At 36.3% G+C, this 27,823-nt stretch overlaps 4 protein-coding genes and 2 non-coding genes across 6 annotated transcripts in view; 3 read left to right on the top strand and 3 right to left on the bottom strand.

Annotated features, from left to right (window-relative positions):
• Positions 1 to 2,270: 2,270 nt before the first annotated feature.
• LOC137246937 (probable trafficking protein particle complex subunit 13 homolog) lies at positions 2,271 to 5,242 on the bottom strand. Its single transcript, XM_067777980.1, has 6 exons — positions 5,001 to 5,242; positions 4,764 to 4,949; positions 4,499 to 4,700; positions 4,109 to 4,421; positions 3,081 to 3,209; positions 2,271 to 3,005 (listed from the first exon to the last, which is right to left on the bottom strand). Exons 1-6 carry the CDS (start codon positions 5,038 to 5,040, stop codon positions 2,559 to 2,561), a joined length of 1,317 nt encoding a protein of 438 aa, XP_067634081.1. The 5' UTR covers positions 5,041 to 5,242; the 3' UTR covers positions 2,271 to 2,558.
• Positions 5,243 to 6,625: 1,383 nt separating this feature from the next.
• On the top strand, positions 6,626 to 7,492 carry APC10 (anaphase-promoting complex subunit 10). Its single transcript, XM_067777979.1, has 3 exons — positions 6,626 to 6,903; positions 6,958 to 7,194; positions 7,251 to 7,492. Exons 1-3 carry the CDS (start codon positions 6,786 to 6,788, stop codon positions 7,442 to 7,444), a joined length of 549 nt encoding a protein of 182 aa, XP_067634080.1. The 5' UTR covers positions 6,626 to 6,785; the 3' UTR covers positions 7,445 to 7,492.
• Positions 7,493 to 11,137: 3,645 nt separating this feature from the next.
• Positions 11,138 to 12,097, top strand: LOC137246935 (small integral membrane protein 12-A). Its single transcript, XM_067777977.1, has 2 exons — positions 11,138 to 11,402; positions 11,470 to 12,097. The coding sequence occupies exons 1-2, from the start codon at positions 11,273 to 11,275 to the stop codon at positions 11,601 to 11,603; spliced, it is 264 nt and encodes an 87-aa protein (XP_067634078.1). The 5' UTR covers positions 11,138 to 11,272; the 3' UTR covers positions 11,604 to 12,097.
• A 493-nt stretch (positions 12,098 to 12,590) lies between these two features.
• TRNAR-UCU (transfer RNA arginine (anticodon UCU)) lies at positions 12,591 to 12,663 on the bottom strand. Its single transcript has one exon. It is a non-coding gene; the product is annotated as a tRNA-Arg (tRNA).
• A 5,417-nt stretch (positions 12,664 to 18,080) lies between these two features.
• Positions 18,081 to 18,153, top strand: TRNAM-CAU (transfer RNA methionine (anticodon CAU)). Its single transcript has one exon. It is a non-coding gene; the product is annotated as a tRNA-Met (tRNA).
• A 124-nt stretch (positions 18,154 to 18,277) lies between these two features.
• Positions 18,278 to 27,823, bottom strand: part of Roc2 (Regulator of cullins 2) — a 240,449-nt gene continuing 230,903 nt past the window's right edge. The window contains exon 2 of the mRNA XM_067774935.1: positions 18,278 to 18,689. Within this exon, the coding sequence (XP_067631036.1) occupies positions 18,508 to 18,689 (182 nt within the window). The 3' untranslated portion in view covers positions 18,278 to 18,507. The remainder of the gene's footprint in view (positions 18,690 to 27,823) is intronic.

Here is a 27,823-nt window from a genome sequence, read left to right as displayed (position 1 = left end):
ATTATGGTCAAGAAAAGCCTATCATAACACAAAAATATTTACAATAATTTATTGACCGGCTACAACTAATACAAGTATGTATAGTTGGGTGGGTCGATTTGTATGGACGAAAATTTACCGATTTCGCGCCATCGATTTTTCGATAGGATTTGGGCTCAGGAAAAAAAGTTCCACTACGCATACCCAAAAAAAATAATTATCGAGCCTGCGAAATTTTATTTTTTAACTTTTTTCCGACTTTGATTTTTAAGGTTTTTTTTCAAAAAACTGTTATTGACAACATACATATGAAAATTTTTTTAGTAGGTCATGAAAAAAACCTTAAAAATCAAAGTCGAAGTAAAGTCAAAAAAATTTAATTTCGCAGGCTCGAAAATAATTTTTTCGGGTATGCGTAGTGGAGTTTTATTTTCCCGAGCCCAAATCCTATCAAAAATCTATGGCGCGATATCGGATAATTAATCGACCCAGTCTAATGTATAGTCTCTCAAATATGCTCTTTACGCCCACTACCGCTACTAGTTCAGCCCATTCATCGATAGTGTTGTATTCGCAATCTGTAGTTTTGTTGTTGCTGTTTTAACAGTGTCTCTATTAGGTGCGACCACTCACGAATTTTCAGAGCGAGACTGACTTTTCAGTAAGAATTGGGTATGGAACTCTGACAACGGGATTCACTGAACATGACTGTGTATTATAATTGACCGACCGTGTTCAAAAAATCGAGCTCACCTGCATCAATTGCTAATTTTTTAAACAGTTTTATATCAGCCCCTGGCCTCTATTCTGATCGTTGTTGTTGTTGTTGCTGTTGTTGTTGTTGTTGTAGCGGAAAGGAGTGGCCTTTGGGAGTGTTATCGATGGTGATGGTACTTTGCCGGATGCAGATCCGGTACGTTCCGGTACCAAACACCATAAAGGTACTATCCCGATCATCTCGGGAACGAATTGGTATGACCACATAAAACCTTCTAGGCCAAACCTACCTTCCACCCCCTATATCCATCAGAATTTCGGGGTCGCCAGAGTCTCGGCTGTTAATGAAACAGGATTCGCCACGGGTAGGTGAGGTTGACAAAATTGAGTTGGAGAAGCTATATATTGTGCTGGCAACCCCTTGAGAGGGTTGCGCTACACAACCCCTTGAATCAATTTGGTATTTTAGTCGCCTCTTACTACAGGCATACCTACCGCGGGTATATTCTAAGCCACCTAACCCGCTGGGCTATATTCTGATCGATCTTCTGCCATAGTTCCGTCAACACCAGCCATACAGCCGGAGCATTTTTATCGCTCTGGAGTAATAAAAATTTAAAACAAAAAACCTCTTACCTTCTTCCAAATTCTTAGAGAGCATCCTGCTGGTTAAATTCGAGTAAGTCTACAAGGCTTAACTTGAAATTTACTGCTGAGTACTTTACCACCCATCTAGGCTGCCGTTTCGAAAACTCATCTGTGGAAACTTTTAGAAAACTTCACACATCAGAATATGTTCCAAAAATTCCTTCACATTTTTTTTAAACACACCGGTTACGAATTTGGGAGATATGGCGTTTTTGAAGCAACTCCTGGTATAAGGCATCAAATTCAAATTTTGATATAGTCCGTTTTTGTAAAAAAGACAGAAAGAAATAGTATTGTTTCAAACAAATTGAGAGATTGGGCTTTTCGAACTGCTAGTGGAGATAGGGTGGCATTCCGCTCAAGCGTGGAAATATTCCACTTTCTGATTTTGAGTAGCACTTCCAGGGCTGGAAACGTTTCTTTGACAAATTTCTTTAGTCTTTATATAGTTTTTCTTACTTTGTGACGCAATGAGAGATTTCGTTAGGTTTGATTGCGACCCGATTACGGAGCAATTTGCGACTAGTTTACTGGGCAAATTTATACCACCCGATTGAATGGAAGAAAAAATTGTAGATGAACTTAAGAAACCCTTTTCAACGTGTAAAAAAGATGCCCAAAGATCAAAGAACGCAGTGATAAAAAACCCATCGGTTTGATAATTATGATTGAATTTACAAATATTGTAATATTTTTATTTAAACTTATTAAATACACCACCGTGGTGTGATGGTAGCGTGCTCCGCCTATCACACCGTATGCCCTGGGTTCAACTCCCGGGCAAAGCAACATCAAAATTTTAGAAATAAGATTTTTCAATTAGAAGAAAATTTTTCTAAGCGGGGTCGCCCCTCGGCAGTGTCTGGCAAGCGCTACGATTGTATTTCTGCCATGAAAAGCTCTCAGTGAAAACTCATCTGCCTTGCAGATGCCGTTCGGAGTCGGCATAAAACATGTAGGTCCCGTCCGGCCAATTTGTAGGGAAAAATCAAGAGGAGCACGACGCAAATTGGAAGAGAAGCTCGGCCTTAGATCTCTTCGGAGGTTATCGCGCCTTACATTTATTTTTTTTTATTTAAATACAAACAGCTTTTCTAATGTTTGCTAAATGCTTACACATTTCCTCCACGAAATACTTCAAGTAATTTCAAATGTTTCTCCAAACACATTTCAACACCTTATACATAGCTTATACATGTCCTTTAAAACTTGTCTCAAACCACTTGCAGCTGCAGCGTACGCTCCTCCCTTTGGCTTGGCCTTGCATTATCGTAACGTACAAATTTATTAACTTGGAATGCTTCATCTTCATGATAATCTGTATCTACAACAAATACATCAACCACTTTTTCTATAATATACTGTTCCTGTTGTAGTATATTTGTTAGTAGCAACGGCCTAATTTTGATAAGTCCCAAACGCGCTGGACACACCGTAAGCGGAAATTCACGTTGTTCACCTGATGCTAATTTACCAATTGAAAACTCTGCAGCACCACTATAATCACAATTGATATCAAGTTGTGTTTCTAATTTGACGACTAAATCCATTGGACGTTCTGCAGTATTGGTCAAACGACAAACAAACGTAAAAGGTTCACCTATTTTGACAATATTTTGTGCATCAATAACTTCGAGTCGTACATCTTTGTATTCAAAGGGCTGAAATATAAAACCAATGGTAAAATTAATATTGTTATTGAATCAACTATTTCAGTGTTCTTAGTATGCACACACCAATCGTTGCAATTGACTCGTTTGCAAACGTCCTTTTTCGCCAAGATTCGAGCGCCATACAATATCTAATTTTCCAACAGTGTTCGCTAGTCGCAGGGTTTTAATGTCCTTTGCGATTTCCGCTTTAGGCTAAAAAGACATATTGTTCAAGATTTAGCAATGACGGGTAAACAAAAATATGTACTTATAAATATATATAGCAGATCCTTTCCTAAAAGTGCTGTTTTTAGTACACGGATGACTGAGGTTGCGGCATGTAAAAATTCCCTAACGAGTTACGCGCTGAAAATATCCCCGCGGTTATGCCTATTCTTGTCATGGCTATAATATGTATGCCTAAAATCCACAAATCAAATTTTTAGTATGATTCGGGCTTGCCCAGGGGCCTTACTATGTTACTTGATTCGATTGAAAATGCGTTTGAAAATCTGAAAAATCACATACATTTTTCTTTTTCAAATACGAAAGAAATGTTTTTCGATACATAATAAGGCCCCAAGTCCGACCAGATGCATAGGCGGTAAAAAAGGTAGCTCCTGTAGGACTGACTGGAATTTGGCGAGCCAAAAAACTTTGAAACCGATGAGGAGTCAAGTCTGCCTTGGATTTCCCCTTTCCAAATTTTTACTGTTACAGCACTTTTATCTACCTTATCAGCAAAATATCCCGAAGCATATTCAGCTAAGTACATTCATCATTGTATCACTGTTCACAATCTTATGGGAGCACTTTCGGCGGTGCAATAAAATAAGCGGCTCCATTGTGATTCTTCTTGTTGTAAGCGCAACAAACACTATTGAAGTGTTATGAATACGGTACCAGCACTTTCTGGCACTTGCCTGACTGCCTAGGAAACAATTTCTTTTGAATCTTTGTGGTTGAGGGCGACATAAACTAACTATGGAAGCTCAATTGCTTGAAAAAATTTAAACTTGGCTTAAAGATGTCTATAGTAGGAATCCCAAAGGACGGCAACTTAAATCTGGATGTGCCGATTGAGTAGAGCAACACAAATAAAACAAATTTACCTTAATACAATATAAAAATTGGCAACTGTTATTTGGTTGCAGCATATTTTTCGATGAAAACACCGATTCTCCATTCGACAATGTATTAAGAGGTGTAACAGTATAATGCTCCGAACTGTCCAATTCTACTTTTTCGAGACAAAACGGCCCTGTAGTTATATTTTGTATTTGCGCTTCCAAGTAAATCTCATCCATTTCCGCATTATAAAATTTTGTCTTTACATCTAGTGGCTTGAGTACTTGAAATTTGAAGAATTTGCGAAATGATTGCGGAAACCCAGCAGGTGTGGTATAATTAACTTCACAAACCAAACTAAAAAGAAATATTAAACGAAATGACAATTAGTAGGTACGCACTGCATAATGTATTGCTTCGGTATCTTCACCTACATATGTGTTCCTATCTCTTTCACTTCATAACGTATCACATCATCTAAAGTTTGGTCAGGCGCAAGTGTTGTGCTCGCTTGCTTTTCATTTATTGGTAAATTGATACGTGTTGTATTAGATTGTAAATCGGCTTTAACAGTAACACCATCCACAGAATAGGTGGTGCAGTTATGCACACAAATGTAGCTAGCAAATGTTTCACCTGCAATAGAAAAAAGATCGCATTATCACCTACAAATGCTGTAGGACATCTGAAAAGTTTTACCTAAATATATGGAACCGAAAGATTGTGGCAATAACATGAATTGTCCTGCGGCTAGAGTTTCTGCACCTGCTACTGTTGTGTTGTCATGCTCCATCATGCGTCGCCGGAATGTTTGTTGTGGTAAATCCCGATTTTCGCAGGATATCACCTGTGGGCCGATGAGTGTTGGCCTTGTCAGACGCATCACTTCAAGCAAAATTGTTAAGCTCTAAAAGATGTACTTATTATTGTGCTTACCTTTCAGCGCCAGCAAATGTTCTCCCTGCTCCAAGCTCATTGTAATCAACTTTGTTTATCAAAGATGAAAATTAAACTACTTTTCCTAATGTTTTGCAAGTTTCTATCAAATTTGCAATATGTCAAAATTTTACTGCAGTCAAAGTAGAAGTGCTGCCATATCAAAATGTTTACCATTGTACAAAAACCAGAGTAATAATGAGTCAAATAAAACCATTTACATTGGCCTCATTTACATTTCGCTTAACCGTTCCGTACAAGACTCGACTACAATATGCAATTACGGAATTTACTGAACAATAGTACGATAAACGAAGAAAACAATTTAAAAGATACAAAGCAGGGTAAAAGTCTAGTTGAGGGGCCGACTGCTAATAAATAAATAATACGTTACCAAAAATATCGAAAGAGGTATCAAACGACGCGTCTTGACGTCGGTATTAATAATCCGAAGGCGGAAAATAAAAATTTTAACTCGTTCAAAAGATATTAACGAAAAATTAATAAAAGACCCGCGGGTACCTCCGAAACCGGTGGTGGTATCCATAGTATTTCTGCGCAGAACACCTTCCCTGCAAAAATCGCGAGTACTCCATGCATGCAAATATGGTCCAATTAACATTGCGATGTCCTAGGACCGGACCATATACTCCAGCTCCGCATTACATCAGAGTAATCCATGGAGTACCCACAGTCCAATAAACATCGTGTAGTGATTACAATCGTTAAAAACGAGCAATGATCGGCTTATAACATGTTCGTGTAGAAACATGAGTTGGTCCATCGCTGCATTACAGTGGAGTAGAATGGTAAGTACTCCAGTGGACCACATGGTCCAACGATTTTTGCAGGGTTTCTGCGTTGGCGGCCTTCGGCGCTTATTAAAAATGACCCTGGTTGGGTCCAACACCGGTTTGGGGACCAAAACTATATCCGCACAAAACACTTGTGTTCACAATTTTATTTGTGGTTCAACTGCAAATATCTCCGAACAGAGATAAAATTTTTTACGCTTTCGGATTATTGTTCTCGAGATTAATACGCGTCTTTTGACAACTCTCTCGATATTTTTCGACGCGCAGTATCAGTCGACCCCTCAACTAGACTTTTACCCAAAGCAGTTTTATAACTCTTGTAAGGCACTATCTATATCTATACGGCAGCAATACCTAAGCCCAAATGACAGCAACCGCTTCAGGTGCTGTGAAAGGGATAACGAAGTGTCAGAAGTAAAGGACGAAAACAATTTGGCAATAGACATACGATAAACAAAAATATAAGCTTCAGAGTACCATAAGCAGACGATATCGTCGATGATGCTGCATGATCCGGCATTCACCCGTATGGTTTTTGCCGGGTTTCTTTTAGGAAGGAAATGTTAAAAACGTGTATAGATCAGATATGTGAATTTCATTTGCAGACCATATGCGGTGAAATACGTTCGAATGAGTTATTTTGGAAACATGATTTGTATGAGGAAATTTATCACACGTGCAATTTTACACACAAAATGACTTACTCTATGCAATGTAAATGTGGTATAATACTTTGCAAGTGGCAACATTATTTTTATTCAATTAAGAAAATTTATACGATCTGGGTATTCAATGGAATTGTCATTTTTACCAAAACAGCTGATGGACCGGCATTAAGACATTTCATGGCAGAATTTATAAACACCTTTTATATTGATTGTTAATTTGCTTGTTTTGTTTGCCTGAATAATAAACAATTAAGATAAAACAGGCAGAAGTACACTTCAAAGCTTCAACTTCATTCATACGAATGGAAGGCAGCGGTGAGGAGGAAATTAGCAATCAGGATCCTTTGCCCTTAGAACGGTCGGGAGCTGTTCGTGAAATTGGCAACCAAGCTGTATGGAGTTTATCATCTTGTAAACCGGGTTCGTTTGCTTCACATACTCTGTAAAATATTTTAATGTCAAATCTTTCTATAGGTTTTGGCGTTGAGAGACTGCGCGATAATATAATCGACACTTATTGGCAATCAGATGGTCAATTGCCACACTTAGTCAATGTACAATTTCATCGTAAAACGCGAATAAGTGCAGTTTACTTGTATGCTGACTATAAATTAGATGAAAGTTACACACCGTCACGTATTTCGTTAAGAACTGGCTCAAATTTCAATGATTTGCAAGAGTTGCAAAATCATGAACTCTTCGAGCCGTCAGGTATGTTTTACAGTATACAAAGAAGTGCTTTTGAAAATAATTATCATTGTATTAAGGTTGGACTGCCATACATGTGGAAACTGGGAAATCACGTCCCGTACGCATATACATGCTGCAAATAGCTATTGTGGCAAACCATCAAAATGGACGAGATACACATTTGAGACAAATTCGCATACATGCACCGATAGAAAATTCAAAAGAGAAGTTTACTTCAATTAGTTTTAAGAAATATGACACTTTACGATGATAGATATTAAAGGCGCTGGCGTAATAAAGTACTTGATGTGGAATGTTTGTAAAAATATCTTGTTTTAAGTAATTTTGAATTAGTTAAAACGGATATCTAATTGGTTTCAGCAAGGTAAATATAATCGTTTCATTACATCCAAGATATATCACAAATCACACGCAGAAGATTGCGCGAGTTCAAAATTATTTCGTTCTGCCCACAAGGTCTCACTTAACTGCTTGAGCGAATGAAAGAAAGATGAAAAAAACAAGAGCTAAAGAAAAATGGCGTAAAAATTGCCCAAGAAAAACAGCTGATCTTTTGTTTACATGCTCAATGTGCAATCTTGTGTTGTGATTTGTGGTGGTGAAGATATATAAATTAGGCACAGGGCGCCTCAAATGCAAACAAACCAAGTTCATATATGGCTAATACGCCCACCTAATATAAAAGCACGCAAGTCATTTTCTGTCAAAAATGTCTCATGCACATACAACTTGTATGAGAGCAACCCAAATTGAATTTACTGCCTAACCTAGCTCGATTTCCAATTTTTGTTCTGCGTGACATTTAGATTTGACGTTTGTACATATTCCACAAAAAATAAGTCTCTTAGTCATAACGTATCCAAAACAATGAATAAAATCAACAAAAAGTTTTCAAATTCACCTACTCAAACATTTTTAGGTTATGGATATGGCGAGAAACCAAACACCAATTGGTTGGCTATGGCTTTAGCGTTATGGTATGGCACCATTAATCGATTACATTGTTTTCCATAAGCCAGGTTCGATCAGCTGTTTTATCTGGTTATGGTTATAAGCCACCATTAATTAGCCTCTTAGCCGGAATCCACATGCTGAATAAAGGCCGCAACATCTACAAACAACACCAAGACAGAAATTCGCATCTCCGTGAAATGCCAAAAAACAAATGTATACAAAAGTCAGCTGTTTGGCTAGTTTTCGTGTATTCTCAACAGATGTTTCCGATTTGCTTTACAAAATATTCACAGTTATCGATTAAAACGGGAACTTTCCCCCTGTGCTGGTGAAAACGAATATCTGAAATGAAACTAAATCTGATATGTTGCAACCCTCCAGCTGATAACACAGCCCACAGAAAAAAAGTGGGATGTTCAACGAAGGAGACATGTCAAAAATGTGGATTTTTGGTCGCTGAACACAAATCCGTTGTCAGAAAGCAAAAATTAGCTCTTGTTTTTTTTCTAACCTCAAAAAACTCCCGTTTTTCTAGTTTTTGAGACGAAAAACGGGAGTATAAAAAAAAACTAGAGCCAACTTTTTAATTCTGGTAACGGATTCGTGTTCAGCGCCCAAAAATCCATAAGAATTGACCTGTCTCCTCCGTTCAACATCCCACTTTTTATTCTGTGGGGCTGTGTAATGATAGAGATGGTGAACACGGCTGTAAGAAAGCCATAGAATAAGCCCTAGGTGTTTTCTCAGAAATTTGCAGGCTTTGAAGAATGTCCCGAAACATCCTGGCGAAGAAAAGCTTCACGGCACTTTATGTATGCAAGAGTATATTGGGATGCGTAGAAGTCTTGAAAAGTGCCCAGACAGCCACTTTGTATGCAATTATGCATACCCTACCAGTAACGCCAGTGGTTGAGGCTATAGAGTTCACAACTTCAACAAGATTTAAGGGTTCGGTTCAAGCCTGATACTCGCAGAAGTATAACCATTTTACAGGTCGAATAGGGCAGGATATTTGATGCACGTTCATACCAATGGTATTAATTTTGAATATCTTGAGTTGAGTAGGTACTAGTTCTTCGGGTTGACTAAACTTCCATATCTAGTGAATTGTTTTACTGTACGTCGTATTCATCAACAGATATCGAGTACGCCATATTTCGTGAAATCTACCGATACTTCCCACTAAGCTCTGTGATCATTCTACCCATTGTAAATTTTACCAAGTAGCGCAACTAACAGCTGATCGGTGAAAATTCGCACATTCACACGCACAGTTCTCGACTCAGTTTCAAAAAAAACTTTAGATTATTTAATTCAAATTTTAAAGTGAGATAATCCTTACAAATTTATGTATACAGAATATATATGGCGTTTTTGTTGTTATTAAAACAATAGTTTTATTTATATAAAATCTTTTATCATTTTTTTTTTAACTTTGAAGAAATTATATGACATTCGACTGCCTAGTCCACTGCCTTCCACTCTATTCGCAACATAACCTCTACTTAAGCTGCCAAACTATACAGTAAACAATGATTCTACCGCTAAACACGTCACCATAGTGTACAAGGACAAGTGTTTTGACTTCTTTCGGACAGGCACTCGCTTAAGTGAGCATAACGAAAAAATCTGGCTTGCCATTGTTGTTTTGGTTGAAAACGGTCCATTAGGGTTCTGTGCAGAGACGTAAAAGATTGAAACAGGGTTTGAGTAGTCTCAACAGTGTTTCTCCTGTTCCACAAAATTTTAAAGTTATATCATAGCGAAAATTGTTCAGTTCAGAGTTATTGATTTTCTTTAAAAATTTTATTTAATACATGAGGTTACTCCTAAGAGTAAAAAGCACAGAAAACTTAGAGTTTTTCAAATTATTGTGAAACACATTTTTAACTCAACAACAAAGTATATCGGTAAAATATTTTCTAGGATTTCTGTACGCAAGTTCATTATATTTTTGTAATACAAGAACCTATAAAAAGCAGAGAAAACGTAGAGTTTTTCAAATTATTGTGAAAAACTTTTTAATTTGAATTTCTGTGCCCAAGTTCACTATATTTGTGTAGCACAAGAATCTGGAGGTCAATTCCTTAACTATGGAAAACTGAAAAATATACACTTATTGAAAACTCATTTGCACACACAATTTACACTTTGAATTTAGTTGTGTTTTTATGCACAAAATTTTGAAACTAAAAACAAAATGTTCATTTGTCAGAAAAAGTAAAGAAAAAACGGCCTAATGTCAAAAAACCCTATCGAAATACAAGCTGGTTTGTTTTTAATGAACTACGCTGTATTTTTCATGTATTTCGTTAGTTTATTTTAAATATAGTTCACACACTTACACCTGTGCTGAAACCTTATTGGCTCTCTCGACTAAAAATATAAGAGAAAATACGAGAAAAATACATAGAGAATAAAGTAGTGTCATATAGGAGTTGGATTTGTTTGCACTTACAGCACCATTTTATTTGCAGGAGACTTTCACAGCTACAAAAATTAAGGCGGATTTACACAAATGCTTTGGTTGTGTTGTATTCATTAATTCATCTGTCGGGCGAAGTATCGAAAAATTTACATAAATGCTTTGGTTGCGTGCCTACGCTTTGACAACGCCGTACGTTATCTTTGTATTGAAGCGGCCAAAGCGTTTATATAATTTAGGCCCTATGCATTTGTGCAAACAGCCATAGAAGTGAAAAGTTTCCATGTTACACGTGTGGCGCTTTATATTTTGACCCTAATTTAAATAAATTTTGCTTTCCGTATGTTTCCGCATTGTTGCAGGCTACAAATCTTCTAGTATTCTTATTTACGCGGAAATATATGCAACTATTTCATCTGTAAATACTACAAAGTTTTATTAAACTATCAAATGCAACTCAGCTTGAAGTACTCTTACGTACCAAAAATGCAACTCTAGACCTGAGATTTGCATCAGGTGAGCGAGGCTGTTTGTAGTTTTGACGTTTATCGCTTAGTTGACACACTTGTATAGGTACACTATGAACGTCACAATCAGCTGTTAGCATTGCACGCCTGCAAGAAAATTGCATTTTGATTCATATTTGTATCAAACGCAAAAACAAACGAAAAATACTGTGAAGTTATAAAATAACTAAAAATGTGGCCGATCCTTATGGCAATATTACGTCGCAATGCTGTTTACATAACATTGCCAGTTGCTGCAGTTGTTGGTTTCATCGGTTACAATTTGGAAAGTTTAGTCTCCGACAAGTACACACCATACAGTAGTAAGTTCATATACCATTCTATAATATGTTCATTATTAATGGTTCATGTTATTTATTTAAATCCTAGAATCTATAAAAGAACTTCGGGCGGAACGTTTAGCCGCGGAAGCACAAACGGATCCAGCGCAGCGAGAAAATCTGTATTTTAATGTTGGCGTTTTAGAAAGAAATCTGCCACCATCATTGCAGCCGAAATCGTAAAAATTTACAATATCATGCATTCGAAGAAGAAATTATTACCATTAGGCTTTGTATTGGTTCTGAAATAATGCGTCAACTTTATATGTGTAATAAATTATATAAGACTATACTAAGGAGAGAAATGTGTTGGTATGAGCTGTAGGCACGTCCACGAGATTTGCTATAAGTCACTCATAAAATGTAGATACATGCGTAAGGGAGTAACCCGAATTATGTACAAATGAAAGTCTGAATGTGTATACATTTTTTTCTTGTGGAATAATAAATAAATTTTGTGATTAATCTTTAGAAAATTGTGCATGGATAAAAATAAATTATGTTGCCTTCAATGTAACCATGCTCTCAATAAAAAACAACTCAAGCCTGGAAAAGAAATGATTTTATACCAAAATTCCAGTTAATCATTGGTACAAACAGGTCACATGCTCATGTATACCTACAAGAACAATAAATGGTTAATGGAAAGCGTCTTCCTTAAACTACAAAAATCAAAATTAATGCTGTTTTGTGTATATTAAGGTTTACAAGAACGTGTACCGCATAGCACATTTTATATATATATTTTTTTTAATTTCGAAAATACATTTTCCTTCTGGGGTTCGAACCAGCTACATTTGCATTAGAAGTCCAACTGGATGAACGTCGTTGAGTCACATTATTGCTTGAAGGATGTCATATGAGAATTGCGATGTGATATGGTATCACATTCACTGTATTCACATCCACTATAGTACACTTTCACTAAGGAATATTATTTTATCACGTCGAGCACTTCACAAGCCCATTGTACACATTTTCTATGCAGATAACCTTTGTCCAGGCGGAAATACCCTGCTCCAAAACAGGAAATATCACCTATGCAAGTTTGTGTATGAAATTGTTTTACATCCATCTAAGTTATATTTACATTTATTTAGAACATATAGAATACCTATTTTTTGTATTTAAAAAAAGAGATTCCAAAAAATTTTACTACTGGTAAACTGACATCCCTTGCGGGGATCGAACCCGCGACCTTTGGATTAGAAGTCCAACGCGCTATCCTCTGCGCCAAAGGGACAAGTGTTCTATGCTTGTCAAATGACTCATAAGATAATGACGACACGCAAATACAGAGTGCCTTATTATATCAGCAACGTTTTGGAAGTAGGGTGTACATATATTAGCCCAAAAAATTATACATATATATATTTATTCTAGATATGATACAAAGTTTAATTACAAATAAGTATTAATAAATACCTGAATTATTTATACACCTTTTCATACAGTACTCCAAAATTGTTATAAAAATTTTTTCGAAGTACGATTCTAATGTACTATCAAGCCTAGAATCGTCAATTATATTAACAAAATTTATAAATAGTAAAATAAATAAATGCAGGGCGCGATAACCTCCGAAGATATTTTAGATGGAGTCTTATTCAAAGGTTAGGATGAGAAACATTATGATATATAAATCGAGCCAAAAAATTCGAAGATCGGTCTTCGATTTTTCCTCAATTGACGCACTGCCATCAAAACCCTAATGGAAGTAATAAAAAAATGTCTCAATCCTCAATCATATTTTAAAATTATTCACTTTCACCTTAACCTCTCAAACCGACTATCATATTTCTTACTTACTTACTTAATTCGGGCTTAACCGTTTAAACGGTTATGGCCGTCCAACAAAGCGCGCCACTCGCTCCTTCTCTCTGCCAACCGGCGCCAATTGGTCACACCAAGGGAGTTTAAATCGTTTTCCACCTGGTCCTTCTAACGGAGTGATGGCCGCCCTCTACCTCTGCTTCCACTGGCGGGTTCCGATAGAAAAATTTTCTTGGGCGGAGCGTCATCTTTCATTCGCATAACATGGCCTAGCCAGCTCAGCCGCTGCGTTTTAATTAGCTGGACTATGTTGATGTCTGCGTATAGCTCGTACAGCTCATCGTTAAATCTTCTTCGGTACTCGTCATCGGCAACGCGTAGAGGTCCATAAATTTTCGAAGAGCTATTCTCTCGAACACTCCCAGAGCCGCTTCATCTGATGTTGTCATGGCCCATACTTCTGCACCTTATACCAGGACTGGAACGATAAATGACTTGTTGAGTATGAGTTTCGTTTGCCGAGAGAGGACTTTACTTTTCAGTTGCCTAGCTAGTCCAAAGTAGCATATATTGGCAAGGGTGATTTTTCGCTGGATTTCAGAGCTGATGTCGTTACTAGTGTTGATGATGGTTCCCAAATAAACGAAGTATTTTACTATTTCGAAATGATGGCTGCCAACAGTAGCGTGGTTGCCAAGGCGCGCATGTGCTGATTATTTGCTCGATGACAACAAGTACTTCGTTTTGCCCTCATTCACCATCAAACCAATATTTACCGCTTCTTTTTCCAGTTTGGAGTAAGCATAACTAACCGCGCGAGTGTTTAGACCGATGATATCAATGTCATCAACATATGCCAGTAATTGCACGATTTTATAGAATATTGCTCCAAAGCGGTTAAGTTCTGCTAGTATAATTTTCTCCAGCATCAAATTAAAGAAATCGCATTATGAGGTCACCCTGTCTTAGGAGATGCTAAAAGGTGTTGCTCTACATAAAGCTGGAGACATTGGTGCTTTATCGGTAACCGTATCGGTACCCTTTTAACAGCTGATTCGACAAACCTTATGAGAATCAATGCAATCGATTATTGGTGCCGCTAAGGTCGTAACCGTATCGTAGCCAACCAATTGGGTTTTGGTTTACCGTCGTAACGATAAACAGCTGATTACGTTAGGGATACGACTACAGCGATACGACAAACGTCACCAATGACTCCAGCTTAAGGTATATAATGCAAGGTAAGGTGCGATTAACGGGGAACTGTATGGCTAATGAGTTTACAAAACAATGTCGGGTCAAAGCACCTTTGATAAAGAAAATTTTATCGGAAAGTTAGGCGAACATGCCCAAAATATAATTGAAAACCTTCTCAGAGCATTCTATTACTAATCTCATACGGTAGCCTTAAGTATCAATAGAATACCATCGTGATGGCCGAAAGGGTCTTCCACAGGCTTTCCGTTGGTATTACATAAAATACAGATGCGATCATAAACAATGATCAATCCGATATCTCTTCGGCCAATGTCCCGATAAGGAAATGCAGTGTTAAAATTAGCTGCCTTTTGAAAGCCTTAAGCAAATTGGTTTAATATTTCTGAACCTGTTGTAAAAATGTGATAAAATTCATTTGAAAATCTGGTTAAAATAATGTAAGTTTTAATGTTGGTCAGATTACATCGTTTGGTTTATTTTTATGTGATCCTTAAAAACTTTAAATTTCTTTCTACATTGATCTTTTCTACTTCGATTCGAATCGATTAAAATTCGATTTCGGCTTGTCCGTCCTGATGTCGCGTTGTTTAAATTTTTCCCAAACATTTAACTGAATTTTCTTTGCTTCCGACATTAAAAAAAAATCTGTCGTGTATTTATAGGTAAAATTTGACTTCAGCGCTGTGATTTCAATTAAAATAACTTGAAATATATCGTTTACCCGCTTTGAAATGATATTTCAATATATCTTTGCTTGTTTAAAATACATGTTGCAATAGGCCCGGACATAAGCTTCCATTACTCATTCTTAAGCCCCCATTACTGATACTTAGCATAGACTTGACTTGACTTGGCGTAAACTTGGCAACTTAGCCACGATTATACTCCACTTGGCGCATACAATCTGGCATCATAATCAGCGTTGAAATTTATTTTTAAATAAATGTCAATTTGTATGACAAAATGTCAAAACGAAATGGAAACAAGCAAATGGCATCTCAAAATGTAAACGTCACTTAGAACTTACATAGAAAATCAAAATGCAACAGACTTCTAAGTCGAGTTAAGTGCTGCCAAGTTTTGAGTAATCAGTAACATGCAATGTTCATTTAACAGAACTGTAAGTGACAGTTCTCAAGTCAAGTCCAGTCTATGCTAAGTATCAGTAATGGAGCCTTTAGCATAGGCTTGACTTGACTTGGCAACGTATCCTCGACCATTGTGTACCATATAGTTTGGCAACTTAAATTGAGGTTATGTTTCGAATAGAGTGGAAGCATGGCGCATAGCGGAACGATACAAGGTGGCAGCATGGTGACATACCTACAAACATAAATAAAAATTTCATGTACTTTTTTTTTTGTAAATTCGATGGACAAATGTCAAAATCGTACTCCCCGGAAGTTGATGTATCAAATAATATAAAAAAAGTTTATAATCAGCTGGTCCATGCTGCCACCTTGTATCGTTGCGCCATGAGTGGAAGACAGAAAAGGAACGCAGTCGAATAGGGCGAAACGAAGAACAGTAGAAAGAGAAGAGTTGTATTGCATCAATTTTAAAGATAAATGTAGGAAAAATTACTAAATTCTTGAATATGAGCAAACATATTCTCTCCATTACTGCAAATAAGGTGTGCTAAATGCTATTATTTCCTAAATTATCACAGTTTATGTCTGCTTAAAAATTTAGCTTGAATTTCTTTAAAGATCTTCGTAATATGGTCATTAGTGTATCTGCTAATTTTGAGCGATCATCTGTTAGTTGCACTACTTGTTAAGGTTTACAATGTTCTCGACCATACTTCACTTAGCACATACGATTTACGTTGTACTTGATTTTTCCCAAAATAAAAAGAAAAACACAAATAAACGTACTTGGTCTCAAATAAATCAACAGACTTCTAAGGCAAGTCAAGTTTTTCTAGGTCTTGGGTAATGAGTTACATTCAAAGCTCATTAAACATAACCGCTCAGTTCTCAATCAAGTAACGGGCCCTTTACAAAGAACGCTTTGCGAAGAGGTTCAACATTCCTCGCGTTCCAATGTTGCATTTGCATGTTAAATTGCGTTTGTAAACATAAAACAACTTCAGACTTAGCATGTTGAAACTTATTTAGGCTCACCCAATCACATAAAAAAGATTGCGTAGCATTGTTATAAACAATCTCACTATACAACAAAAATACTTGCTAACATATTTTGTTCGCTATTGTTTTGTTAAAATTTTGTTTTTAATTATGAATAATGTTAGAAAAGTACAAAGGAGCGGGAAAAATAGTTTTACGCAGTCATGGCCAAAGAAAATGTCGAATTTTTCTTCTTATGCTTTGCTTGCTACATAAGTTGGAAGCTGGCTAGTTTTTCATTTCAGATGGCGCTAGTGTCGTTCTATCTGCCGTTCTCCATAAAAATACGTGCAATCTGCTCCTCATGCATAAGTTTGCGTTGAACACAAATGTCGAATTTTTCTTCTTATGCTTTGCTTGCTACATAAGTTGGAAGCTGGTTAGTTTTTCATGTCAGATGGCGCTAGTGTTGTTCTATCTGCCATTCTCCATAAAAATACGTGCAATCTGCTCCTCATGCATAAGTTTGCGTTAAAAATGTCTATATGAAATGTTCATTGTGGTCAGCTATAACTGCAAACGAAATGACGTCCCTTCAATTTCAAATTCTACAATATGTCAAACAACTGGAACCATTGAAAAGGGTTGTGAACTAAATGATACATACTGCCGTGCTTCTTTCGAGTAAGCTGTGTGACATAATGGAAATTGTGTCAGTTTTTTATTTTTTTATTTTAATTGGCACTGCATTCGCAAGCGTCGAATGGCAAGGTGCTTAAGAGAGCCCTAGAATGCCAGGTTGTCTTAATTTTATTCAAAGTCAATTTGTCGTTTCATTTCACATGATCCTCCGTTATTCACAAAAGCTCTGTTATTCACAGTAGCTTCGTTATTCAATTCCGTTATTTACCGAAATGTTAATTTTTTTGGGTTTTTTAATGGCACCACGCCAGTAATATGTATTTCAGAATCCGATATATGGCTTGTAGCCATGTTTTTTTCACTATCCCGTTATGTTACCTTATGTATATAAAAAGCGTTTAATCTTTAAATGGCATCACGCCAGATTTAAATTTTTACTTAATTCCTGTTAGGAGTGCAAAAAACCACACCAGGAAAGCATTGCATCTCCCAACTCAGCCAAAACCCCAGAATGGAGCACAGAAGCCAACCTTTAGGCCTATTTTAATTTTCAGCTCAACCAAAAAAGTCCAAAAATATTGCAGTTGAACCGAGGATGACACTGCACGTCCACACAGCCGAAAAGACGAAAACGGATTGGTGTCAGTTTTTATGACCATCATCAATTTTAAAAATCAGGATAACTTCACAATGTCAAATTTCGAACAAATCTACGATATGTTTTGCAAGCCATAATTTCTAATCTTTCGCGAAGGAACACACTTTTTGGTGACTGAGACTGTAACTGACATCGAATTAGTTCTACCCGTTTTACTTACTCTACGCTCTACGCATGTGTAATATTTCATGTCAAACATACTTATCCATATAACTACATCGCGAAAAGCTATGCCTACTCTTTTTTTCTCATACTGCCATACAGAGTTCATTTGATTGTTATGACGCTGAGCTAAATATAGCCTCGGTGGCGCAGTAGGCAGCGCGTAAGTCTCATAATCTTAAGGTCGTGAGTTCGAGCCTCACCCGGGGCATTCGCTTTTTTGTGAATTATTCATAATCTTTTATTTAAACTAATGAAACTGAAAGTGAATTGCGAATCAAATGATTTGTCAAAAAATCGATAAAAATTAACACCCTCCATAGGTAGACAAAACATTTCATTTTCATGTATTTTATTTTTATTAAATTTTACAGCATTTGTTTTTTGTATATTTTTCAATTTTCGCCTAGAATTATACACTGCATAAAAATTTTAACTTAAAATCTACTGGATTATTTTCGGCGCACATGATACTTATATGTAGCACGAGGAGTGTGTAGGACCAATTGTATTTTTGAAAACTGCATTCACTCTTTTGATACAAAGGCCTTCTTCTTTTCGGGATTCACTTGCCCATGCGTTGTATTGACCATTCTTGCTGACAGAGGGGACAGCGATTATTTTGCTTTACCCACAGGGACATGCAACAATGATGGAAGGAATGATTGCATTCACCCCAAACGACTACGCAATCCTGACGACCGAGAACTTCACGTTTATTTTCGGCTTGGCAACGTAGGCATGCATCTAGAAAGAAAAAAAGAGTATAAATTTAAAGACATCTAAATATTGAAAACTTTAGAGATATGTAAATTATATAAAATGGTAAAAGTGTCAGTTAACCAATTTTTTTGGGATTCATTTGTATCCTATCGAACCCAATTGTCAACCTCACCTACACGTGGTGAATCCTGTTTCTTTAGCAGGCAAGGTCGTGGCGATCCCAAGTTTCTAATGGAACTACGCGGTGGGGGCGTTAAGGTCTAGAAAGTTCCAGGTGGTCATGTTAAATTGTAGCCGTGCTGGCCGGGCTTGTACCTTAATGGTGCTTGTTACCGGAACATACCGGATCAATATACGGCAAAGGACCATCAACATAGATAACACTCCAAGGATTCGTAGGTGTTGTTATAGAAGCGTGACCTCTGACAAAACAAGTTACTGATAAATTGATAAAATGTGTTAGGTAGCGAACTTCCTAATGACTTTTGGGTAACCTCCATGATTATGTGTTTATTTCCCCAACTCTAGGCCCGTCGGCTGACCCATCCAACCAAAGGATTCAACACATATTACCAGCAAAGAGACTTCGCTCATTTCTAAGAGTCCGACAGTAGTTTATCGCCAGTGCGATAGAAACTTTGTCGCTCTGTTTCTCGGATTCAGCAGGGACATCACGGTTAACTGGTTCTTTGAAAGTGAAGTTTTTATAATAAACTCCTTCTGAAATTATGTTTAAGGCCTCTTACTTGTAGGTCTCGTGGGTTTAGTTCTCGGATAAAATCATGTTCTCCCGCTTGGACTGTAGCTTCAGTTTATTCTAATAGCGGGAGTATTGGCAGGTGATCAGATGCAAGAGTAGGCATCCTGAGGTACAGTACTTGTATGCGGCAAAGGAACCAAATAGGCTGGGTGATGAATGCGAGGCCAACTAAAAGTTTATAAATAAGAAGTCTGATCATATCCCACAACTTGCTTTACCACTGTAGTGCCTTCAGTAGGAAATTATAGCTGTGATGAAAGCTGCAGAAATACTGTAGAAAGCGTGCTTAAGTTGCAGTCAATATAAATTGCTAGTTAGTGGCCATTATGGCAACAATGACACATATAACTCTCTTACAGTGTAAACAATTATTAGAAAGAATTCGCTCATGGAGTGTTCATCTATCCTGGGTTCCCAGTCATAAGATAATCAAAGATAACGAAAGGTCCATGGGTTAGAATGCGGCACTCGATGCATATGTGGTAGATGCCCCAATCCGTTTGGGAGAAATAAAGAGAAAGCAAGAGTTGCAAATGACAAAACAAGCAGGAAAGGTATGGATGGAAAATGGTTACAAAATTTTCCAATTTTTCGTGAATTTTAGTCATCTTTTATGACAGGCATGCCTATCGCGGGAATATTTTCAGCTCTTAACCTGCTGGGGGCGCGCTCGTGTTCTTATTGTGTCCTGCGGCTGCAAGCGAAAGGCTCCGGCTACAAGTTGCGGCTGGGTTATCAGCTCCCGATGCAGGAATCATTATGGGTCCAAGAAAAACTCTAGTAATTTCCAAGAGCATGGATGTATTTTATAACATAAACCCTGGTACTTAATTGGGGTTTCCGTTTGGTCGTTAAACCGAATCAATCTATGTGAGGTCTTTATTGACCGACCAGTTTAAACTTGCCCTAGACTTCTCAGTGAATAGTAGAGATATTATAGAACAGATTGTATTCATCAGTGTATATTGAATTTAGGAACATAGAAGTGTGCATAATTTCACATGCCGAGACATTTAAAAATAAGCAGCGAGAATTATTTAGAATTGCATCGGTTGTTTTATCATTTTTTATTTTCGTTTATTTAAATAACACATTATGGCAACCTAAAATTCATTTGTCATGTCACTTTTTGATAGGAGAATATTTTAAGGTAGGAACAGTTTTTAAATTCATGTATGCCGAATTTTTTTTGGAGATTTTCAAGTTTAGATTTTTACTGCCAAACGTGAGTAAAATAAAACAAGTAAGGTAGGCTAAGTTCGGGTGTAACCGAACATTACATACTCAGCTGAGAGCTTTGGAGACAAAATAAGGAAAAATCACCATTTAGGAAAATGAGCCTAGGGTAACCCTTGTCATGTATTAAATGGAAGATATTAAAGAGTATTTTAAGAGGGAATGGGCCATAGTTCTATAGGTGGACGCCTTTTCGAGATATCGCCATAAAGGTGGACCATGGGTGACACTAGAATGTGTTTGTACGATATGGGTATCAAATGTGCGTTTTAAAAGAGAGTGGCCCTTAGTTCTATATATGTGAAGGCGTTTTCGAGATATCGACCAAAATGTGGACCAGGGTGACCCAGAACATCATCTGTCGGGTACCGCAAATTTTTTTATATATTATCGGTACAATGCCAAAGACAGGAATGTGCCATTCTTGTTTTAACCAAATATTATATATGTCAAATTTTGGAAAACAAAAACAACAAATGTGCTTTTTTGAAAAAAATTTAAAAATTAACATTTTTCAATTAACATTACTTAGTGGTTTACAGAAGTAAACCTTCCAATAGTGGATGAAAAATACAAAACTAAATCTCTATTAATTAAATCTCTATTTTTAACAATGTTTTACGCGTTTTTCTTAAAGCATCAAATATGCACATTCGTGACTTTGGCATTGGACTGACGATATGTAATACCACGAACAGTATTCCTGCCATGATCCCAAGGGCTTTTCATTTCGCCCTGCAGAACTTTTTCATTTTCTTCTACTTAATATCGTAGGTGTCACACCCATTTTACAAAGTTTTTTCTAAACTTATATTTTGCGCCAAAAAACCAATCGAATCACCATGCTTCATCAATTTTTTCGTATTTGGTATAGAATTATGGCATTTTTTTCATTTTTCGAAAATTTCGATATCGACTGTGTATAAAAACTGGGCGTGGCTTCAACCGATTTCGCCCATTTTCTCAGAAAACAGTTACCGTCATAGAAGCTATGCCTAACCTTCACAAGGATTGGTGAATTTTTGTTCGACTTATGGCATTAAAAGTATTCTAGACAAATTAAATGAAAAAGGGAGAAGCCACGCCCATTTTTAAATTTCCTTTTATTTTTGTATTTTGGTGCACCATATAATTACTGGAGTTGAATTATGACATAAGTTACTTATATACTGTAAAGATATTACATTTTTTGTTAAAATATGACTTTGAAATTTTTTTTTTAAAAGTGGGCGTGTTCGTCATCCGATTTTGCTAATTTTTATTTAGAACACATATAGTAATAGCGGTAACGTTCCTGCCAAATTTCATCATGATATCTTCATCGACTGCCAAATTACAGCTTGCAAAATTTTCTAAATTACCTTCTTTTAAAAGTGGGCGGTGCCAAGCCCATTATCCAAAAGTTTACTAATTTTCTATTCTGCGTCATAAGGTCAACCCACCTACCAAGTTTCATCGCTTTATCCGTCTTTCGTAATTAATTATCGCACTTTTTCGGTTTTTCGAAATTTTCGATATCGAAAAAGTGGGCGTGGTTATCGTCCGATTTCGTTCATTTTAAATAGCGATCTGAGATGAGTGCCCAAGAACTTACATACCAAATTGCATTAAGATACCACAAAATTTGCTCAAGTTATCGTGTTCACGGACAGACGGACGGACGGACGGACATGGCTAAATTAATTTCCTTTTTCGCCCAGATCATTTTGATATGTAGAAGTCTATATCTGTCTCGATTAGTTTATGACGTTACGTGGTACCGTTATGCGAACAAAATTAATATATTCTGTGAGCTCTGCTCAGCTGAGTATAAAAAATTTATCAAACTAGAATATTCAGATATGTTTTTGCTATTAACTCGAAAATGTAATTGTTTTTAGTGGCTGCAAAACTTCACAAAAGTTGAAACTGTGCACGTGGTCCCACTTCATAGTTTTTCCAATATGAAAAATAAAACTTTAAACAAAACTACAGTGGAGACAGTGTAGGTTAATATGAGATTTAATAAATCTTAACAGTTAAGGCTCTGGGTGGAGAGATGCTGTTACATAGTTTTCGTTGTAAACTTCAGTTTTTCGTAAAATGTAACTCCGTGCATTCAAAAAGGAGAAAATAACTGGAACATTTTTTAATTATTTTCGCTGCCATTTTTTGCTCGCAACTGTATGTACATAAATTCCATGTGTAAATTTGCATTTATATTTCTAATAGAATTTTGTTGTCAACATTCTAATAAAGATGATAACTGATGATAAACAAATGAACGTCATCCGCATTTCCAGTACACAACTAATTGTCATACATTACAACAAAAAATAACAGTAAACACTTCAGAAAGGATTGGGATACAAAAAGTACCACCCATTTAGGATGCACATTTACATATTGTATGTATGTACGTATGTATGTACATATGAATAAAGAAAAAGAGGTCCCAAACAGCAAAATGTGGCAAATGCGCCACTGACGACATTGAACTTCAATTAGCGATGATTTGCATGTGCACAATTCTCGTAAAAAGTATTATGACAAATTTATAGAAAGCCTAAATACGTCAAGATGTTACCGCCCACTCTTCTGCAATACCGCCCACTCTTCTTCAAGACAATCACATTTCACATTTTCTTCTTTTTTAAAGGCATTGAGCAATGTCAAAAGCAGTGTTATGATCCCAAATATTTTTAGCGCTTTTTACACCCCCTTGGAAACACATCTTAAATGTTGCGTTCCAATGAAGCGTGATAGATGGATCAATTTGTTGTTGCATTTGCAAGTTAAATTTCAATCCGTATCTGGATCACGCTTCATTGGAACGCAAGGAAAGTCTTAGTAATAAAGGGAAGATCTGTTCTTAGCTACGTAAATACGCCGATGGCATTTTTATACTCAGCGTGCTTTGCACACAGATTATATTAACTTTAATTGGATAACGGTTGGTTGTACAGGTATAAAGGAATCGAGATAGATATAGACTTCCATATATCAAAATCATCAGTATCGAAAAAAAATTTTATTGAGCCATGTCCGTCCGTCCGTCCGTTAGCACGATAACTTGAGTAAATATTGAGATATCTTCACCAAATTTGGTACACTAGCTTATCTGGACCAAAAAAAGATTGGTATTTAAAATGAGCGAAATCGGATGATAACCACGCCCACTTTTTATATATACAAAATTTTGCAAAAACACAAAAAACCTGATAATTTAGTAAATAATACACCTAGAATGTTCAAATTTGACATGTGGACTGATATTGAGACTCTTGATAAAAATTTGGAAAAATTGTTTAAAATGGGCGTGGCACCGCCCACTTGTGATAAATTCAATTTTACAAAGATTATTAATCATAAATTAAAAATCGTTAAATCTATCGTAACAAAATTCGGCAGAGAGGTTGCCCTTACTATAACGAATGCTTTGAAAAAAAAAATAACGAAATCGGTTAAGGACCACGCCCACTTTTATATAAAAGATTTTTAAAAGGGTCGCGGACGAATAAAATAAACTATATCTTTGCAAAAAAGAAGTTGGTATCAATAGAATTTTACTTTCTAAATTGAATTATAACATTAAATTGGAAAACACTAAAATTTTAGAAAATGGGTATGGCGCCGCCCCTTTTATGACTAAGCAATTTTATATGTTTCGGGAGCCATAACTCGAAAAAAATTAACATATCGTAATGAAATTGTGTACACATATTTTCCTTGTAGCAGAAAATATTTCTAGTAAAAATGGACGGGATCGGTTAAAGACCACGGCAACTTAGATATAAAACAAGTTTAAAGGGGTCGTAGACTGGAATAATAAGCTATAACTTAGCAAACAATAGTTTTGAATCAATGAATTTCACTTATCAAATTTTATTGTGAGAGGAAATGGGGAGACATTTTTTTTAAACGGGCGGTGCCACGTGTTATGTAGAAAAGTAATTTATCTGAAATGAAATGTACAATTGAAGCTCACGCTGAGTATATAATGTTCGGTTACACCCGAACTTAGACACATTTACTTGTTTTAAATAAAATTATTTTGAAAATAAAACAAAACTTTTGGGGGACAAAAATATATTTTTTATGTCACATTGCCTAATCTTAATTTTTTTTAGAAAAAAAAAAATTTCAAGTACTCAATGCCAAAATATAGTATGTACATTGTGAATTCATACAAGTGAAAAATCTTTCTATTCCTCCATTGCATTACCTACCTGTCAAATAATTGCTGACAGGGAGAATGGCTGTCACGAATGGCCAGATAATGGAAGAAAGGTTTGTTTGTTGCTCGGCGGTTAAGAAATTGATATGCCATGAATTACTCATTTGTGTTTCAAACCAACTTTTGTTTCAAATGTATCCATAGAAAATGAGACTACAAATTAATATTAATTTTGAAAATTTGGTTAACATATAAAATATGAGCAGCCAGTTAAGCAAACATTTTAAAATATGTAAATAACGCAATGTACCAGTCCTCTTAAAAAATGTTTGAAAAGCACTCTTGAGCAAGTGATTCAAGTAAACGAACAGCGATTTAGCAGGTGATCCAAGCTGTTTACTATTGCGAACGTTTTTTTCAAACATTCGCCACTTGTATGAATTCACAATGTATTTGCATGAATATGCCGGCTGCAGTAGTTTTCAGCACATTGCATTTTTCATGTCAAGTATTCCCATTGTAATAGCTTGATATCTTCACTATACGCGAAATTTGGTGGAAATATTATAAAAGGGTACATGATGAAATGAATATTCATGAGTTCTCATCCCGTTGACGTTTTCCTTTATTATGACAAGTTCGGCATTTATATTTTAGAGGGTTGTCTATAACGATCGGGGTAGATTTTACTGTACGTTGGGAAAGTTAACGTCGCCCGCTAGCCAGAAGCATGAATGTGCAATTTTTCCGATTTTGTGTTAGAGGCCTCTTTGGATTACCCTTTAGATTATCTAGGCTCTACTTATATCTAGATCTTCCTACGTACATGGAAACCCCAATAATTTGCAATGTCATTTTCAGGAATGTATAATTCAATCACATAAATTTGGGCCAGGAAAATGAATGTGGCACATTCATGTTTCTCTCTGACAACAAAGTAATGCTGTCCCTGTTTGTATGACATATTCGTTGATATGGCTCAACAATTTAAAAAAAAAAGTAAGAACAACACACATTCGTATGTTTAAAAACATCATACCGATGAAGAATTTTTAATAGCTGAATATCCGAAAAAAATAGTTGTTCAATTGAAGGAAAACCGGTTTATTCGAAGCCGTTGCCTCTTCCCGAATCAAAACTAAAATACTTGGAAAATTTGTGTGAAAAACTGGTTATACCAAAAGAATATCAGTATTTTTATAAAAATCTTGAGGGCAACGCTATTCCCGAACCCAATATTTCTGAAGATTCTGATTCTGATGAGAATAAGAACTAGTTCTAAGTTTGCAATAATATCTTAAATAAAAAAACATTAGTGTATATGAAATTGAATTGAATGTGCAACTTTTTTCATTTACATACATACTTTCGATAAGTCAAAACCGCGGATGTTTTCCCAAGTACTGTGATGCTCCGAATCCCAATCCGCCAACGGAATTGGCCTAGCAGATAAATGACCAGTTGGCCCATTTCTTATAGCTTATTCGGATGCAGCGCATCAAAATGCATAGAAAGCATGAGCCGATTAACCTGATCCGACTATTTTTAATTTTTTTTATAGATGTGTTAACAAAAAATATATCAGCTTTTTAAATTTTTGTTGTGCCAGAAAAATGAATATGCTAAATCTCGGAGAATAGAAGAGATGCGAGCAGAACAATTATCTCAGAAAAAAAGCATAGTGTGAGTATAATATATAAGCACATTTTATAAGCTTTTATTTAGTTTCACTTGGCTGCTGTCTGTAATCAAATCTTACAAGTTAAATTTGATACACTTCCCGGTGTCCGATTGAGCTGAAATTTTGCACGCATATATAACTCCGATGACAATGCAATATTACTTTGCGAGAATTCGATAAATTAATCGATAACACAGTTATCGGTAAAGATTTGTGCTCACCTTGGCATAAAAGCCTAAAGGGCCCATTACTGATACTTAGCATAGACTTGACTTGACTTGGCAACTTAGCCACGATTATACTTCACTCAGCGCATACAATCTGGCATCATAATCAGCATTGAAATTTATTTTTAAACCTAGAAAGATACTATGCGTAAAATTTACGCATGCACTTTCGAAAAATAGCCTTTTCTGTAAATAGCGGCAGTTCGCTGCTGTCCGCTTCGTTTGTTTGTCGCAGTCGTTGAGTAGGCCTTTCGTGCGGCACACACGTTGCTGCTGTCAGTATCACCAACTTTGATTTATAACGTTCCGGTGAGTCAAATTGACGCATGATTATCTTTTACGAGACTTTTAAGAATTTTATTTTTACGAAAATTGACTTTGTTGTTTAATTTGATCTCCACAGTTCTACATATTATTTCGGTGTTTTATATCATATTTTGTATTTTATATTTATATAGTTTTATATTTGTTGATATTCTGACTGAAAACACGATGGCGCGACGGAAGTTACACGAAGACCGTATCCTGGCCGCTCTTTTAGAAACCGATGATGAGATGTCCTGTGAGGAAACGGATAGCGAGGTAGAAAGCCATGAGAGCGAAAATTACGTGCAATGTGACGCAGAGGAAACTTTCGAAGACTTTCGACACCTACCGGCAATGGAGACAGTATTGTACAACCGACTACCGACAACGTAGAAAGTCTCGAGCAACCAGCTTCTCAGCGAATAATTACTTTGCAGCAGAGAAATATAAGAGGGAAGAATAGACATTGCTGGTCGACTTCGAAAACAACTAGGCGTGGCCGAGTGCCAGCAATGAATATTGTTATATATGATCCTCTTTTATGTTTCAATAGTTTTTTCACGGCAGAAATAATAACCGAAATGGTGAAGTGGACTAATGCCGAGATAAATTTGAAACGAAACATATTTATGACTGGTGCTACATTTTGCGATACCAACGAAGCTGAAATTCGTGCCTTGATTGGGATTTTAGTGATGACAGCAGTAAGAAAGGATAACTACATGTCTACAGATGAGTTATTTGACCGATCTTCTTCAATGGTGTATGTGTCTGTGATGAGTCGTGAAAGGT

The sequence above is a fragment of the Eurosta solidaginis genome, chromosome 3 (genome assembly GCF_040869045.1).
Source record: "Eurosta solidaginis isolate ZX-2024a chromosome 3, ASM4086904v1, whole genome shotgun sequence".
In the NCBI taxonomy this organism is placed as follows: Eukaryota; Metazoa; Arthropoda; class Insecta; order Diptera; family Tephritidae; genus Eurosta; species Eurosta solidaginis.
This window is presented reverse-complemented; position numbering and strand designations above follow the sequence as displayed.

Bases quoted from the DNA above. Each gene is read 5' to 3' on its own strand.
- LOC137246937 (XM_067777980.1), bottom strand. From the start codon at position 5,040: ATGAGCTTGGAGCAGGGAGAACATTTGCTGGCGCTGAAAG. The intron at 4,950-5,000 runs GTAAGCACAATA...TTTTGCTTGAAG, and splicing joins ACATTTGCTGGCGCTGAAAG to TGATGCGTCTGACAAGGCCA. The intron at 3,006-3,080 runs GTGTGTGCATAC...TTTATATTTCAG, and splicing joins CGAGTCAATTGCAACGATTG to CCCTTTGAATACAAAGATGT.
- APC10 (XM_067777979.1), top strand. From the start codon at position 6,786: ATGGAAGGCAGCGGTGAGGAGGAAATTAGCAATCAGGATCCTTTGCCC. The intron at 6,904-6,957 runs GTTCGTTTGCTT...ATCTTTCTATAG, and splicing joins TTTATCATCTTGTAAACCGG to GTTTTGGCGTTGAGAGACTG. The intron at 7,195-7,250 runs GTATGTTTTACA...CATTGTATTAAG, and splicing joins TGAACTCTTCGAGCCGTCAG to GTTGGACTGCCATACATGTG.
- LOC137246935 (XM_067777977.1), top strand. From the start codon at position 11,273: ATGTGGCCGATCCTTATGGCAATATTACGTCGCAATGCTGTTTACATA. The intron at 11,403-11,469 runs GTAAGTTCATAT...TTTAAATCCTAG, and splicing joins CAAGTACACACCATACAGTA to AATCTATAAAAGAACTTCGG.